We start from the raw sequence: 16,960 nt of genomic DNA, 5'->3' as shown, positions 1-16,960 counted from the left end.
GAATCAGCTGTGTAGTGCTATGGCAAAAACCAAGACGTGCACCCAGGGGGGGCCCCAGGACCGAGTTTGGGAAACCCTGCCCTAATCTCATCATGTAGGCCATACCGACACTGTTTCTGCAAGCTGTTGGCTAGAGCACACGTGCCAATACCAGTTGGCACATTCGCTACATAATGCCACATTTAGAACATTTATCAGTAGAGTTTAAAATGCAATGGAAACCCATTTACAGTGACTTCAGAAAGTATTCACACCCCTTGACTTTTTCCACATGTTGTGTTACAAGTTGTCATTTTTTTGTCAACGATCTACACAAAATACTCTGGAAAGTCATTGGAACAACAAATCTAACATTTGCAACAACAAAAAGATTCATAATAATAAATAAACAAATATATATTGATTACATAAGGTTATTGTCCAGCTGAAAGCTGAATTTGTCTGTTGGAAAGCAGACTAAACCAGGTTTTCCTCTAGGATTTTGCCTGTGCATAGCTCTATTCCATTTCTTGTCATCTTAAAAAAAACTCCCTACTCATTGCCGATGACAAGCACACACATAACATGATGGTGCCACCACCATGCTTGAAAATATGAAGAGTGGTACTCAGTGATGTGTTGTGTTGGATTTTCCCCAAACATAACACTGTATTCAATACATAAATTGAATTTCTTTGCCACATGTTTTTTGCAGTTTTACTTTTGTGCCTTATTGCAAATAGGTTATTTTGGAATATTTTTAGTCTGTACAGGCTTCCTTCTTTACACTCTGTCATTTAGTAACTACAATGTTGAGTTTTCTCCTATCACATCTATTCAACTCAAACTGTTTTAAAGTCACCATTGGCCTCATGTTGAAAGCCCTGAGCGGTTTCCTGCCTCTGGCAGCTGAGCTAGGAAGGACTACTGCATCTTTGTAGTGACTGGGTGTATTGATAGACGAACCAAAGTGTAATTAATAACTTCACCATGCTCAAAGGGATATTCAATGTCTGTTTGTTTTATTTTTACCCATCTACCAATTGGTGCCCTACTTTACGAGGCATTGGAGAACCTCCCTGGTCTTTGTGGTTGAATCTGTGTCTGAAATTCACTGCTCGACTCAGGGACCTTACAGATAATTGTATGTGTGGGGTACGGATATGAGGTAGTCATAAAAAAATCATGTTACACACAATTATTGGGCGGCAGATGGCCTAGTGGTTAGTAACCAAAAGGTTGCTGGATCGAATCCCAGAGCTGACAAGGTAAAATGGCAAGGTAAAAATCTGTCGTTCTGCCCCTGAACAAGGCAGTTAACGTCTGTTAACAAGAATTTGTTCTTGACTGACTTGCCTGGTGAAATATATATATATTTTTTTATAATTGTACACAGAGACCATACAACTTACTATGTGACTTGTTAAGCACATTTTTACTCCTGAACTTATTTAGGATTGCCTGACTCAAGACATTTCACCTTTTCATGATTTATTAATTTGTAGAAATGTCTAAAAACATATTCCACTTTGACATTTTGGGGTATTGTGTATAGACCAGTGACACAACATCTGAATTGAATCCATTTTAAATTTGGGCTGTAACAAACAACACGTGGAACAAGTTAAGGAGTGTGAATACTTTCTGAAGGCACTGTGACTTGTATTTTTCGAGTCGGTACATGGGAATTTAACTGCAAAAGTTTGTTTCACGTGCACTGTGTCATCACGCACAGCCTTTTATCTGCAACAAGCCAATTTGATAGAAACACATAAATCTGGTGTATTCACATAAATCTGTTGCCAATTATATGGAAACCTAGCTACTGTTGCAATAATAACGGAAATAATTTGTAAGAAATGTAAATAGGCCTAGTTAGGCCTACAAAGTAACAAAGTCTGTAACGTTGTTCCAAATCACACTAACCTCGCCTGACACTATTGTGTTATACATTCCTAATAGATAATATAGTAGGCCTAATCAAACGGGCTAACACTGTCTCTGAGAAATACAGTGCATTCAGGAAGTATTCAGACCCCTTGACTTTTCCCACATTTTGTTACGTTACAGCCTTATTATAAAATGCATTACATCGTTTTTTTCCCCTCATCAATCTAAACACAATACAATATAATGACAAAACAATAACAGGTTTTAGATATGTGTACACATTAAAATAAAATACTTAAATATTAAATTTACATAAGTATTCAGACCCTTTACTCAGTACTTTGTTGAAGCACCTTTGGCAGCGATTACAGCCTCAAGTCTTAGGTATGACGCTACAAGCTTGGCACACCTGTATTTGAGGAGTTTCTCCCATTCTTCTCTGCCGATCCTCTCAAGCTCTGTCAGGTTGGATTGGGAGCGTCGCTGCACAGCTATTTTTAGGTCTCTCCAGAGATGTTAGATCAGGTTCAAGTCCGGGCTCTGGCTGGGCCACTCAAGGACATTGAGACTTGTCCATAATTCACTCCTGTGTTGTCTTGGCTGTGTGCTTAGGGTCGTTGTCCTGTTGGAAGGTGAACCTTCACCCCAGTCTGATGACATGAGCAGGTTTTCATCAAAGATCTCTCGGTACTTTGCTCCGTTCATCTTTCCCTCAATCCTGACTAGTCTCCCAGTCCCTGCCGCTGAAAAATATCCCCACAGCATGATGCTGCCACCACCATGCTTCACAGTAGGGATGGTTTCTGGTTGTGTCCAGACGTGACGCTTTGCATTCAGGCCAAAGAGCTCAATCTTGGTTTCATCAGACCAGAGAATCTTCTTTCTCATGGTCTGAGAGTCCTGTAGGTGCCTTTTGGCAAACTCCAAGCGGCTGTCTGTTTTACTGAGGAGTGGCTTCCGTCTGGCCACTCTACCATAAAGGCCTGCTTGGTGGAGTGCTGCAGAGATGGTTGTCCTTCTGGAAGATTCTCCCATCTCCACAGAGGAACTCTGAAGCTCTGTCAGCGTGACCATCAGGTTCTTGGTCACCTCCCCGACCAAGGCCCTTCTCCCCCGATTTCTCAGTTTGGTTGGTCGGCCAGCTCTAGGAAGAGTCTTAGTGGTTCAAAACTTCTTCCATTTAAGAATGATGAGGCCACTGTGTTCTTGGGGTCCTTAAATGCTGCAGAAATGTTTTGGTATCCTTCCCCAGATCTGTGCCTCAACACAATCCTGTCTTGGAGCTCTACGAACAATTCCTTCAACCTCATGGCTTGGTTTTTGCTGACATGCACTGTCAACTGTGGGACCTTATATAGACAGGTGTGTGCCTTTCCAAATCATGTCCAATCAATTTAATTTACTACAGGTGGACTCCAATAAAGTTACAGAAACCTCTCAAGGATGATCAATAGAAACAGGATGCACCTGAGCTCAATTTCAAGTCGCATACAAAGGGTCTGAATACTTGTGAATACTTATGTAAATAAGGTATTTATGATTTTTTTTTAATGAATTTGCAAAAAAAAAATCTAAAAACCTGTTTTTACTTTGTTATTATGGAGTAGTGTTCGTAGATTGATGAGAAAAAAATCAGATTAAAAAAAAACAAGGCTGTAACAAAATGTGTGAAAAGTCAAGGGCTCTAGATACTTTCCGAATGCACTGTATCTGAGACCAGTTTGAGATCTTTTACGGTGTGGCTTTAAGACCCAGCGGAGTGCAGGCAGCCCAGCCGGCGGATTATGCTGCATTGATAACCAACTGGGAAGGTGGTAATTATCATACCCGACTGGGCACAATCTTTTGAACGCCTATCCAACTCGCAATTACAAATCGGAAACTCGTCTATCATCCCTGAGCTCCCACTTTTCCCACAGTCAGACCTCTGACGTCGCCTACAAAGGAAATTACCTCGATAACAGCATTTTCGGCAGTTAAATGTAGCAACTAAACCTTATTTATATAGATATATTAACATGGTTTTTGAACACTATAGTTTGTTTAAACGCATAATAGCGACACTTTAGTTCATGGTTGACGCATTTTGTTGGCTATTAGCCAATCGGCGTTTCTCAATGAGTTCAAAGCACGTTAATGCATCCAATTGGTATTTACAACTTCAAAATCGGTATTTACCACCTTCCCACTTGGTTATAAACGCAGCATCAGTTGTTTCTACTACGAATTGTCGCTAGTTATTTGGTGGGAGGCGCTGTAGCCATTTCGCCACTTTAAAGAGAGAAGGAGAACCAACATCCGAGTTCTGGGGAAAATAAATTATCCCAAAGCACTGCATTCAGACAAACTACCCCCACCGCGGCGAAGGAGCACGACTGAACGCAAACTTCGAACTCTCCATGCAGAGCACGCGGAGAGCAGACCAGGACCATCTAACGGGCTTTTGAGACATTTTTCGGTTTCCGTTGTTTCCTTTATTTGCGGTGTATGTGGATGTTGATCGAACAGTTTATGAGAATCTTGCTTGCTCTGCGGTGAGAAGAGAAGTTTGGCTGTTTTCCTAGTCGGAGGGAGACGCGGGAGGTTCGGGGAAAAAGTGGGGGAAGATGGTTTGGAACGCCGCTTTGAGAAGAGGCTTGATGTGCGTTCTGGCGCTCTGGCTCGGTTTTACGTCTGCCCCTTGCAAAGCTCGGATTTACACTAACCATTGGGCTGTACGGATAAACGGGGGACCTGTGTTCGCTGATCGGATAGCAGACAAATATGGCTATAAGAATATGGGACAGGTATGTTTTAAATGGTTCCTTTTACATTTTTATTCGAAAGAGTTTCAAAGTCAAATCCTGCACAGCATTGGTGTTTTTTCTTTGATACGTTAAAACTTACTTTGTTTTTGAACGGTGGTGTTTTGTTGTCAGTCCAATTGAAGTTCACACGTCATAGTCACCCGGGCCCACACTGGATAGTCCACATCCCGGGCCAGCCTGAACACGCTACCTCCACTCTAAATAATGTGCATTGAACCCAGGATAGTCTTTCTGGCGTGTGTGTGGCGGGGATCAGCCTGGCACACACGGGATTGACTATGACATGAACAAAACGAGAGAGCGGGGGCAGGGGTGCAGTGATTAGGCTCCACACCGGTGGGACAACAGGTGCCCCACAGTTCAGCAGAGCAGTTTTATTGGGCTGTTAGGAGTGGAGAATTTTACCAAAAGTTTAATGTCTCGTATTTCATGGCTCAGACCAATATGGGCCTCTTAAACTTAGAATCCTTAGTTGCTGTATACATTTTGGATTTATCAATTATTTATAGTTCCAGTCAAGTTTGGACACCTACTCATTCAAGGGTTTTTAAACGAAATAACACATGGAATCATGTAGTAACCCCCAAAAATAGTTTTAAAAAATCTAAATATATATATTAGAGCCTTCTTTTGCCTTGACAGCTTTGCACACTCTTTGCATTCTCAGAACCAGCTTCACCTGGAATGCTTTTCCAACAGTTTTGAAGGACTTCCCACATATATGTTGAGCATTTGTTGGTTGCTTTTCCTTCACTCTGCGGTCCAACTCATCCCAAACAATGTCAATTGGGTTGAGGTCGGGTGATTGTGGATGCCAGGTCATCTGATGCAGCGCTCCATCACTCTCCTTGTTGGTCAAATAGCCCATATACAGCCTGGAGGTGTTTTGGGTCATTGTCCTGTTGAAAAACAAATGATAGTCCCACTAAGTGCAAACCATATGGTATGGCGTATCACTGCAGAATGCTGTGGTATCAATGCTGGTTACGTGTGCCTTGAATTCAAATAAATCACTGACAGTGTCACCAGCAAAGCACCCACACACCATCACACCTCCTCCATGCTTCACTGTGGGAATCATACATGCGGAGATCGTCCATTCACCTACTCTGCGTCTCAAAGACGGTTTTTGGTTGGAACCAAAAATCTCGTCACAACACAAATGGTTGGCTCGAACACATTAAGAAGGAAAGACATTCCACAAATTAACCTTTTTGTATTCTTATTTCACCTTTATTTAACCAGCTAGGCCAGTTGAGAACAAGTTCCCATTTACAACTGCGACCTGGCCAAGATAAAGCAAAGCAGTGTGACAAAAACAACACAGTTACACAAACACAGTCAATAACACAAAATAGAAAAATCTATGTACAGGGAGGGAGGTAGGCAATAAATAGGCCCTAGAGGTGAAAATAATTACAATTTAGCATTAACACTGGAGTGATAGATGAGCAGATGATGATGTGCAAGTAGAGATACTGGGGTGCATAAGAGCAAGAGGGTAAGTAATAATATGTGGATGAGGTAGTCGGGTGTGCTATTTACAGATTGGCTGTGTACAGTGATCGGTAAGCTGCTCTGACCGCTGATGCTTAAAGTTAGAGGGAGATATAAGGCTTCTTAGATTTTTGCAATTTGTTCCAGTCATTGGCAGTAGAGAACTGGAAGGAAAGGCAGCCAAAGGAAGTGTTGTCTTTGGGGATGACCAGTGCAATATACCTGCTGGAGCGTGTGCTACGGGTGGGTGTTGCTATGGTGACCAGTGAGCTGCTAGGTAAAGCACCGCCTTATCTCAAAGACTTCTAGATGACCTGGAGGCAGTGGGTTTGGCGACGGATATGCAGTGAGGGCCAGCCAACGAGAGAGCATGCAGGTCGCAGTGGTGGGTAGTATATGGGGCTTTGGTGATAAAACGGATGGCACTGTGATAGACTACATCCAGTTTGCTGAGTAGAGTGTTGGGGGCTATTTTGTAAATGGCATCACTGAGGTCAAGGATCGGTAGGATAGTCCGGTTTACAAGGGTATGTTTGGCAGCATGAGTGAAGTAGAAAGCCGATTCTAGATTATTTGGGGATTGGAGATGCTTAATGTGAGTCTGGAAGGAGAGTTTACAGTCTAGCCAGACACCTAGGTATTTGTAGTTGTCCACATATTCTAGAAAATAGTAAAAAATAAAGAAAATACCCTTGAATGAGTAGGTGTCAACCTTTGACTGGTGTGTGTGTATATATATATATATCATATATATATCATATATATATCATATATATCATATATATATATATATATATCATATATTAATAATATATATGATATATATATATATATATTATATGTGTGTATATATGATATATATATCTCATATATATTATATATCATATATATATATATATATATATATATATATATGATATATATATGATATATATATATAATATATTAATAATATATATGATATTATATATATATATATATATATATATATATATATATATATATATATATATATATATATCATATATATATTATTAATATATTATATATATTATTAATATATTATATATATATATATATATTATTAATATATTATATATCATATATATATATATATTTGTTTACTGAAAAATTTAACTTAAAAGCCTCATGAGTTTAGTTAAACTGTCGTACTACATCGGAACCCAACATATATACATTGTTTTCCTCAAATGTTTGTAAACACATGGTATAGCTTCAAAACATGGTTAATACTAGAGGTCGACCGATTAATCAGAATGGCCGATTTAATTAGGGCCGATTTCAAGTTTTCATAACAATCGGAAATCAGTATTTTTGGACACCAATTTGGCCGGTTTAAAAATATAAACAAATAAAATAAATGGAAAAAAAACATTTTAACACCTTTTTTATTTAATCTTTATTTTACTAGGCAAGTCAGTTAAGAACACATGCTTATTTTCAATGACGTCCTAGGAACGGTGGGATAACTGCCTCGTTCAGGGGCAGAACGACAGATTATTACAGATTTTTACCTTGTCAGCTTGGGGGATTCAATCTTGCAACCTTACAGTTAACTAGTCCAATGCTCTAACCACCTGATTACATTGCACTCCACGAGGAGACTGCCTGTTACGCGAATGCAGTAAGCCAAGGTAAGTTGCTAGCTAGCATTAAACTTATCTTATAAAAAAACATCTTTATTCTTTATCTAACTAGGCAAGTCAGTTAAGAACAAATTCTTATTTTCAATGATGGCCTAGGAACAGTGGGTTAACTGCCTGTTCAGGGGCAGAACGACAGATTTGTACCTTGTCAGCTCAGGAGTTTGAACTTGCAACCTTCCGGTTACTTGTCCAACGCTCTAACCACTAGGCTACCCTGCCGCCTCATAAAAAAACAATCATAATCACTAGTTATAACTAACTACACATGGTTGATGATATTACAAGTTTATCTAGCCTGTCCTGCATTGCATATAATCGATACGGTGCGTATCGTTGCTCCAATGTGTACCTAACCATAATCATCAATGCCTTTCTTAAAATCAATACACAGAAGTATATATTTTTAAACCTGCATATTTAGCTAAAATAAATCCAGGTTAGCAGGCAATATTAACCAGGTGAAATTGTGTCACTTCTCTTGCGTTCATTGCACGCAGAGTCAGTGTATATGCAACAGTTTGGGCCGCCTAATTTGCCAGATTTTTACTTAATTATGACATAACATTGAAGGTTGTGCAATGTAACAGGAATATTTAGACCACCCGTTAGATAAAATACGGAACGGTTCCGTATTTCACTGAAAGAATAAACGTCTTGTTTTCGAGATGATAGTTTCCGGATTCGACCATATTAATGACCTAAGGCTTGTATTTCTGTGTGTTATCATGTTATAACTAAGTCTATGATTTGATAGAGCAGTGGTTGAGCGGTGGTAGGCAGCAGCAGGCTCGTAAGCATTCGTTCAAACAGCACTTTCGTGCGTTTGCCAGCAGCTGTTTATGACTTCAAGCCTATCAACTCCCGAGATTAGGCTGGTGTAACTGATGTGAAATGGCTAGCTAGTTAGCGGGGTGTGCGCTAATAGCGTTTCAAACGTCACTCACTCTGAGACTTGGAGTAGTTATTCCCCTTGCTCTGCATGGGTAACGCTGCTTCGAGGGTGGCTGTTGTCAATTGTGTTCCTGGTTCGAGGAGAGGGATGGAAGCTATACTGTTACACTGGCAATACTAAAGTTCCTATAAGAACATCCAATAGTCAAAGTTAATGAAATACAAATGGTATAGAGAGAAATAGTCCTATAATTACTATAATAACTACAACCTAAAACTTCTTACCTGGGAATATTGAAGACTCATGTTAAAAGGAACCACCAGCTTTCTCATGTTCTGAGCAAGGAACTTAAACTTTAGCTTTCTTACATGGCACATGTTGCACTTACTTCTCCAACCCTTTGTTTTTGCATTATTTAAACCAAATTTAACATGTTTCATTATTTATTTAAGGCTAAATTGATTTTATTGATGTATTATATTAAGTTAAAATAAGTGTTCTTTCAATATTGTTATTTGTCATTATTGCAAATAAATAAATTATAAAAATCGTCCGATTAATCGGTATCTGCTTTTTTTGGTCCTCCAATCGGTATCGGCATTGAAAAATCATAATCGGTCGACCTCTAGTTAACTATACATTTGATATCCTGGATGGTCAGTCCTTGCATCCATAGCTCTGTCTGCATTTGAGTGGTTACATTTCTTCAGCTCAATCCTTAGCTTTTTAGCAAAACGGGCAGGGACAGCACTTTGTTTCAATTAAGGATTCTAGCTTTAACGCATACTTTAACCAACTGAGCTGCAAGATGAATATTTGAATAACCTTATAAAATTACAAGCGGCTGAGGTTAAGTGGCCACAGTAAAGGAAGGATGGAAAGCATGCATTGACGTTGCCAAGGGTGTGATAATGTGAATTGCTCTGAAAGTATCAATACATTCTGCATGTCTGTTATGGTGTGTGCCTGTTGATGTCATTCCTAAGTAACGTCTACTGTCACCACCAACCCTCCCCACTCCAATCCATAACTGCTGTCAGGTACAACACTGGAAACAAAATGCTATAGCCAAGAGGAGATATGGGCACACTTGCTGGATTTAATTGTGATGTCATTTTGTTCAACAATTCTCCTTGTAATCAGAGAGGCCCATGCAAGTTCAGAGTAGGCAACATTTGGTTGCTTAGCGACACACATTTAAGAGGGTGGTCTATATGGGAGAAATATCTAGCAATGACAAAACCAGGCAATCCAAAGTGCTCTCTCTCCACAGAGAAGGCAATACTGCATATTCTGACAGGTGGAAAATTGCTGTTGTGGACTAGGATAACCACAGGGACATCCTGCCCTCACACCTCCCGCCCCTCTTCTCCATAATTATATGGTGCCCATATACCAGCCAGCCCTCCTTTATAGAACTGAGAGTCTTATACCCCCCCCCCATTCCCCTTTTAATCTTACCGTATGCTTCCCAGTCGAAACAATTAGTGCATATTTTGTGATGTTTTTGTTACTTTTAGGTGTTAGGCATCGTTTGGGAGGAGTTTTTCGGCTGTTCGAGCGCACAACATTTTTGTCTTGAGGCAAGCCAAAGTTTGCCCTTTGACCAGTGATTGGTCACCAGTAGGGATTCTTCAAGGAAGTGTTTGTCATTCAACAGGAGACTTTGTTTTCATGCACATTTTTATTTTCACTCGAAATACTGCACCTAACATCTTAGATGTAAAATTAAATGGTTCTTGATTTATCTGAGATGAATTCAGACTCTTGGCTACGGTGTCTCAAGGTGGACAAACGGTACTATTGCAGCTTTTTTCTTGTTTTTCAAGTGAAGGTCTTTTAAAGCGCCAGCCGACCCGAAGTATGTTGATGCCTTAAAGCTCTGAAAGACACTCCCAGGCGGCAATATTGCACTAGTCTCCTAACCTGAACTTTGACACTAATGTCGTAAGTGCACTGTCACATTCTCGCTCTCTCACTCATGGGGACCCCACACATTCAGGTCTTGAGAACATTGAGGTACTTACTACTGGCTCTGAATATTAAGATTGCACAAAAAAGACATGCATGTGTGGGTGTATGAAATAAAGTTCTTGACACTCAATAAGTTCCCATGATTATAATTTTTTTCAGGATGAAATTAGGTTGTTTTATTTAGGGACATTCATGCGATAATGAAGTTGAGGAAGACCTTTATTTATCCAGGTAAGACCCATTGAGGTTAAAAACCTATTTTGCGAGGGCGACTTGGCAAAACAGGGAAATGGCAGCGTGTACGTAAATACTGTCAGAGAAAAACAAAACGGTAGGGGAGAGGGGGTTGTGAACAGAGTGGGTGACTGAGAAGGACAGTGTCATTCAGTTGACAGGGATAGAGATATGAGAACATACAATGATACAGAAACACAGATGGATGGAGAGGGAGTAAGGCAGTTGGTAGATAATTTCACTTGCAGCGCTAGGGTTGTGGGTTTGATTCCCATGGAGGAATGGTACGAACATTATATTTTAACTAGATGGTTAAAGCTAGCTAACAAGTGTGTTAGGGTGATTTCCATGTTAAAGGACCCATGAGCACCTACGTGAAGTTCGTAGGAGCACATAAAATTGGGTGTCAAATGACAGCCAAGAGTCTCTTTTTGGGAAATTAAAGCATAGATACATTTTTCAACCATTTTCCATCTTCAAAATTAGGCATAAGTAATGGATTTAACTTCTGGTCAAACAGATGGAAAAGGGATTTTTGAAAACATCTACCAGAAAGTCTTTAAAGGGTATTAGAAATAAACAATTTTGACGTAAAGATCCCTGCCAACCAATATCAATGCTTAAATTTAGTTTTGGGGAAATGATTTGCCTATTGTATGTTTAAGAAACATTACCTTGTAAATCCGTTACCAAAAACCGACATTTTCTAATGGAGGGTAATTTTAAGTTAATTGAATTAACAAGTAAAGGTAGACCTACCAATTAGTTAGTGTTTTTACTGATGTACATTTTTGTTTATGAATTACTAAGTGATTTAAAACTCAGTAACGGATTTACTACTCAGTACCGGACTTACTGCATTGGCTACAATACAAAAGAATAATAGTCACTAACCACAGTTGCTTCACCTGCTTACTGTTCTCCCTTCCACTGGCATACAGTTATGTTCAGCTCATAACTGTTTTCTGTCATCTGGAATTGGGTCAATTCGCCTTGGCCTTGGTTTCAACGTCCACAGACGTCATTTTTTGGGACGGTCTGGACCGGGTCTTGATTTCAGCATCCACAGTTTATTAAATAATGTAATTTCTGCATTCTTTCTGCAGACATCTTTTGTGAAACATTGTTGTGAGTTACCTGAAAGGATATAGGGGCTTGATACAGTCCCTTGGGTAGCTCCTCTAAAGCCCTGGGTCAATGGGAAGGGTATATGACACCTGGCAGCCATTGCTGTTTGATAATCTGCCTCTGAATTATTAAAGTTAATCACACTTCGCCTGCCTTATGTCTGTCTGTCTTTCTTATTTTGGAGGTTTGTGGTTCACAGGTTACATTGTTTAATTCCTCTGCCTGACTTGGTTGACGTTTGAATGCAACCAGTGTTTTTACTGTAGACTGATCGTGGTGTGTTTTTATTCGGTAGATTGGCGACCTGAAGGACCACTATCACTTCTTTCACAGCAGGACCATCAAAAGGTCAACTCTCTCCAGTCGCGGTGGCCACAGCTTCCTCTCGATGGAGTCCAAGGTAAGCCTCGCCTCACCGTGCTGGCGGGCCACCCCACCAGGTCATCGACACACGCCTGCATTATTGATGAGTCACAGAACACCACCCTTGGTCTCGCCCTGATGATGCGTACATTACAGGGCACAACTGTAGTTCAGTACACCGATGGAAAGTCTACCAGCCATAGCACTGCTGAGCATAGTTGTCATTCAATGAGAGATCTTTGATGAATTATGTATTATATACTGTTGCTGGATATGTTGGCCCTTTTCAACTTTGACTCGTGTAATAAACAAAGACTCCCCTTGGGGCAGGAGGCAGTTTGCCATTGATAGACCAGTGTTCTTCTCTTTCCTCTCTCTCCCTTTTTCCCCTGAAGTTTCTCTCCTGTGTGAAGGGTTGACAGGGATGATGTAAGCTGGGTCTGCAGTCTGAGCTGGGAGTCTTTCTGCTCCCATCACTATTGTACAGGGATCAGTGTCATATCATTACCATTCTGATGCCAGTATCATTACACTGCTGTTTTCAGGCTGCTCTCTATCATGGATGCACTGGGGTCAGTCCGTGGAGCCGGTTATAGAAATAATCACGTTGTTATGCTTAGTTGTCTAATGACAGTCATCTGTATGTGTGTGAGTCAGTTGGGTGTAGCGGACACACCTTGTGTGTGTGCGCGCTGTGCGATCTACCTGTTGGCACGCAGGTCTCCATGGTGACAAGGCAGTGATAATGGCTTTATGGCTTGCTGACGCACCGCCTGGCGCATGTGGGACACGGTCAAAGGTCATGGCTGTCAGTAAGTTACCAGCCCAAGGTCGTCGGCTTGGAGAGCGGGTGTGTGACTAACCTCACCCGAGTGACATTTGGCCCCATTTTCAGACACTCAAAGTACACTGAACAAAAATGTGAAATGAAATGTGAAGTTTTTGGTTTCATGAGCTGAAATAAAACATCCCAGCAATTTGATTAAACTGACTAAGCAGTATGATCATTACAAAGGTGCACCTTGTGCTGGGGACAATAACAGGCCACTCTAAAATGTGCAGTTTTGTCACACAACACAATGCCACAGATGTCTCAAGTTTTGAGGGAGCATGCAATTGGCATGCTGACTGCAGGAATGTCCACCAGAGCTGTTGCCAGGTAATTTTATGTTAATTTCTCTACCATATGCTGCCTCCAACGTTTTTAGACAATTTGGCACCATGTCCAAATGGCTTCACAACTGCGGACCACGTGTAACCATACCAGCCAAGGACCTCCACATCTGGCTTCTTCACCTGCGGAATTGTCTGAGATCAGCCACCTGGAGAGCTGATGAAACTGTGGGTTTGCACAACTGAATAATTTCTGCTCAAACTGTCAGAAACCGTCTCAGGGAAGCTCATCTGCATGCTCGTTGTCTTCACCAGAGTTTTGACCTGACTGCAGTTAGGCGTCATAACTGACTTCAGTGGACAAATGCTCACCCTCGATGGCCACTGGCACATTGGAGAATAGTGTTTTTCATGGAGGAATCCCAGTTTCAACTAGAGGAAAGACTAATCGGCATGGCTGATCGGCATGGCTGATTTCAAGTTTTCATAACAATCGATAATCTGCCTTTTTGGATGCCGATTACATTGCAAACCATGAGGAAACTACGTGGCAGGCTTGACCACTTGTTACGCAAGTGCAGCGTCAAAAGAACCTTGTGGCTGCAATGAGCCAGGGTAAGTTGCTAGCTAGCATTAAACTTATCTTTGTTTTTTATAATCAATCAATCACTAGTTAACTACACATGGTTGATGATATTACTAGGTTAACTAGCTTGTCCTGCGTTGCATATAATCAATGCGGTGCCTGTTAATTTGTTTCTTCCTAACAAGGACCGTAATTTATTTGACAGAAGTTTACATAATTATGACATAACATTGAAGGTTGTGCAATGTAACAGCAATATTTAGACTGAGGGTTACCACCCGTTCGACAAAATACGGAATGCTTCCGTATTTCACTGAAAGAATAAACGTTTTGTTTTCGAAATGATAGTTTCCGGATTTTACCATATTAATGACCTAAGGCTCGTATTTCTGTGTGTTTTATTATATGATAAGTCTGATTTGATAGAGCAGTCTGACTGAGCGGTGGTAGGCAGCAGCAGGCTCGTAAGCATTCATTCAAACAGCACTTTACTGTGTTTGCGAGCAGCTCTTAGCAATGCTTGATGCACAGCACTGTTTGACTTCAAGCCGATCAACTCCCGAGATTAGGCTGGCAATACTAAAGTGCCTATAAGAACATCCAATAGTCAAAGGTATATGAAATACAAATGGTATAGAGAGAAATAGTCGACACGTCATAATTCCTATAATAACTACAACCTAAAACTTCTTACCTGGGAATATTGAACCACCAGCTTTCATATCTTCTGAGCAAGGAACTTAAACGTTAGCTTTTTTACATGGCACATATTGCACTTGTACTTTCTTCTCCAACACTGTTTTTGCATTATTTAAACCAAGTTGAACATGTTTCATTATTTACTTGAGACTAAATAGATTGTATTTCTGTATTATATTAAGTTAAAATAAAAGGGTTCATTCAGTATTGTTGTAATTGTCATTATTACAAATATATTTAAAAATCGTCTGCTTTGGAATTGGTATCGGCTTTTTTTGGTCATCATAATCGTCCGACCTCTAGTTTCAACTGTATTGGGCAGATGACAGTGTGTATGGCGTCATGTGGGCGAGCGGTTTACTGATGTCAACGTTGTGAACAGAGTGCCCCATGGTGGGGTTATGGTATGGGCAGGCATAAACTACAGACAATGAACACAATTGCACAATTGAAATTGTGATGATACCGTGATGATCCTGAGGTCCATTGTCGTGCCATTCAACCGTCGCCATCATGTTTCCGCATGATAATGCACGGCCCCATGTTGCAAAGATCTGTACTCAATTCCTTCAAACTGATAATGTTCCAGTTCTTCCATGTCCTGCATACTCACCAGACAAGTCACCCACTGAGCTTGTTCGGGATGCTATGGATCAACGTGTACGACAGCGCGTTCCAGTCCCCACCAATATCCAGCAACTTCGCACAGCCTTTGAAGAGGAGTGGGACAACATTCCACAGGCCACAATCAACAGCCTGACCAACTCTCTGCGAAGGAGATTTATTGTGCTGCATGAGGCAAATGGTGGTCACACCAGATACTGAGTGGTTTGATGATCCATAGCCCTACCTTTTTTTTTTTGTTTTTAAAGGTATCTGTGACCAACAGATGCATGTCTGTATTTCCAGTCATGTGCAATCCATAGATTAGGGCCTAATTCGTTTATTTCAATTGACTAATTTCCTTATATGAACAGTAACTTAGTAAAATCTTTGAAAATGTTGCGTCTATTTTTGTTCAGTGTAATCACTGATTATTTGGATAGTTATAGGCAAGGACGCCCATCACTTTGCTTCTATCTATACTTTCATGTCAGATCAGTGATCCCATCAAGGAAGGAAGCATTTCTAAAGTGCCATTTCAGCTGACACTTCTACAGTATAGCTGGATTTTTTGGGGTTCCTGGTTGCCCTTGGTTACAGACCAAGTCAGCAAGAGAGAGCCACCTCCAAATCCTTAAGAAGGGGGAATGCAGAAGCAGTTGTATTTCAGGAGTCCAATTCACCATCTGGAGAGGGGGGATCCGTCTTCTCTCCGTCTCAGTAGACTCTCAGGTCAGTGGTGGAACTAATGGAAGACTGGCTGCCGGCGGTCGGACTTCCTGTCTAGGTGACGGTCTGAGGACCGCCGCATTAGGCTTACCGCTTATCATCCGTTACACAAACACACATGGACATTGGGTGGGCAGACAGACAGGGAGCTCTAGACAGACACACACATGTATAATGATGTCTCTGCTGTTCTGAGCTTAATGAGGTGTGTAAATGGTTGCTTTGAAACTGATGACAGACTTGGTGAAATGAGCAGAGACTTGCTCTGTCTTCACATGATCATCGCCATCCATCATTGTTACAAATGTTTTATTTTTTTACTTAATTACATTCTGTCTTATGAAATCTTTCTCCCTCAGTTCCCCCCACCCCTTCTTTCTGCCTGTTTTTCTCATTCTATCCCCCATTTTATAACACCCTTTTCTCTCCTCTCTCTCTCAATCACACTCTCTCTTTCTGCCAGTGTTTTTTCTGTGTCCATACCTCATATCTTTTCCCTTCTCTGCTCTCTGGAGAAACTGACAGATTGTTTTAGTAGGTCGTACTTCACTCTGATAGGATTTTTTTCTTTCACTCCCTCTTTCTTTTTAGCTTTGTAGGAATGTTAAAGTCGATCACCTCCAAGTGAAAGGCAGCAGTCGTTACAAAAATAATCCTACCCAACACTCCCAAATTTCTGAGATGAGTTTACCAAGGAATTCCTTGAAACGAATCCATTAGGTTTGAGAGATTGATTGTGACCTGAGAAATTTGTATGCGTGTTCACATAGTGGGTCAAAACAGTATTTAGTCAGCCACC

The 16,960-nt window shown here is 40.7% G+C and overlaps 1 protein-coding gene across 3 annotated transcripts in view; it reads left to right on the top strand.

Annotated features, from left to right (window-relative positions):
* The first annotated feature begins 4,098 nt into the window (after positions 1 to 4,098).
* The window catches only part of LOC139410708 (proprotein convertase subtilisin/kexin type 5b), a 50,641-nt gene continuing 37,779 nt past the window's right edge, over positions 4,099 to 16,960 (top strand). The window contains exons 1-2 of one of the 3 annotated variants that reach the window (XM_071156135.1): positions 4,099 to 4,655; positions 12,364 to 12,468. In XM_071156135.1, the coding sequence (XP_071012236.1) occupies positions 4,476 to 4,655; positions 12,364 to 12,468 (285 nt within the window). In that variant the 5' untranslated portion in view covers positions 4,099 to 4,475. The remainder of the gene's footprint in view (positions 4,656 to 12,363; positions 12,469 to 16,960) is intronic. The other 2 variants (XM_071156136.1, XM_071156134.1) reach the window with 2 other exon arrangements.

This window comes from Oncorhynchus clarkii, chromosome 6 (assembly GCF_045791955.1).
Source record: "Oncorhynchus clarkii lewisi isolate Uvic-CL-2024 chromosome 6, UVic_Ocla_1.0, whole genome shotgun sequence".
Lineage (NCBI taxonomy): Eukaryota > Metazoa > Chordata > Actinopteri > Salmoniformes > Salmonidae > Oncorhynchus > Oncorhynchus clarkii.
This window is presented reverse-complemented; position numbering and strand designations above follow the sequence as displayed.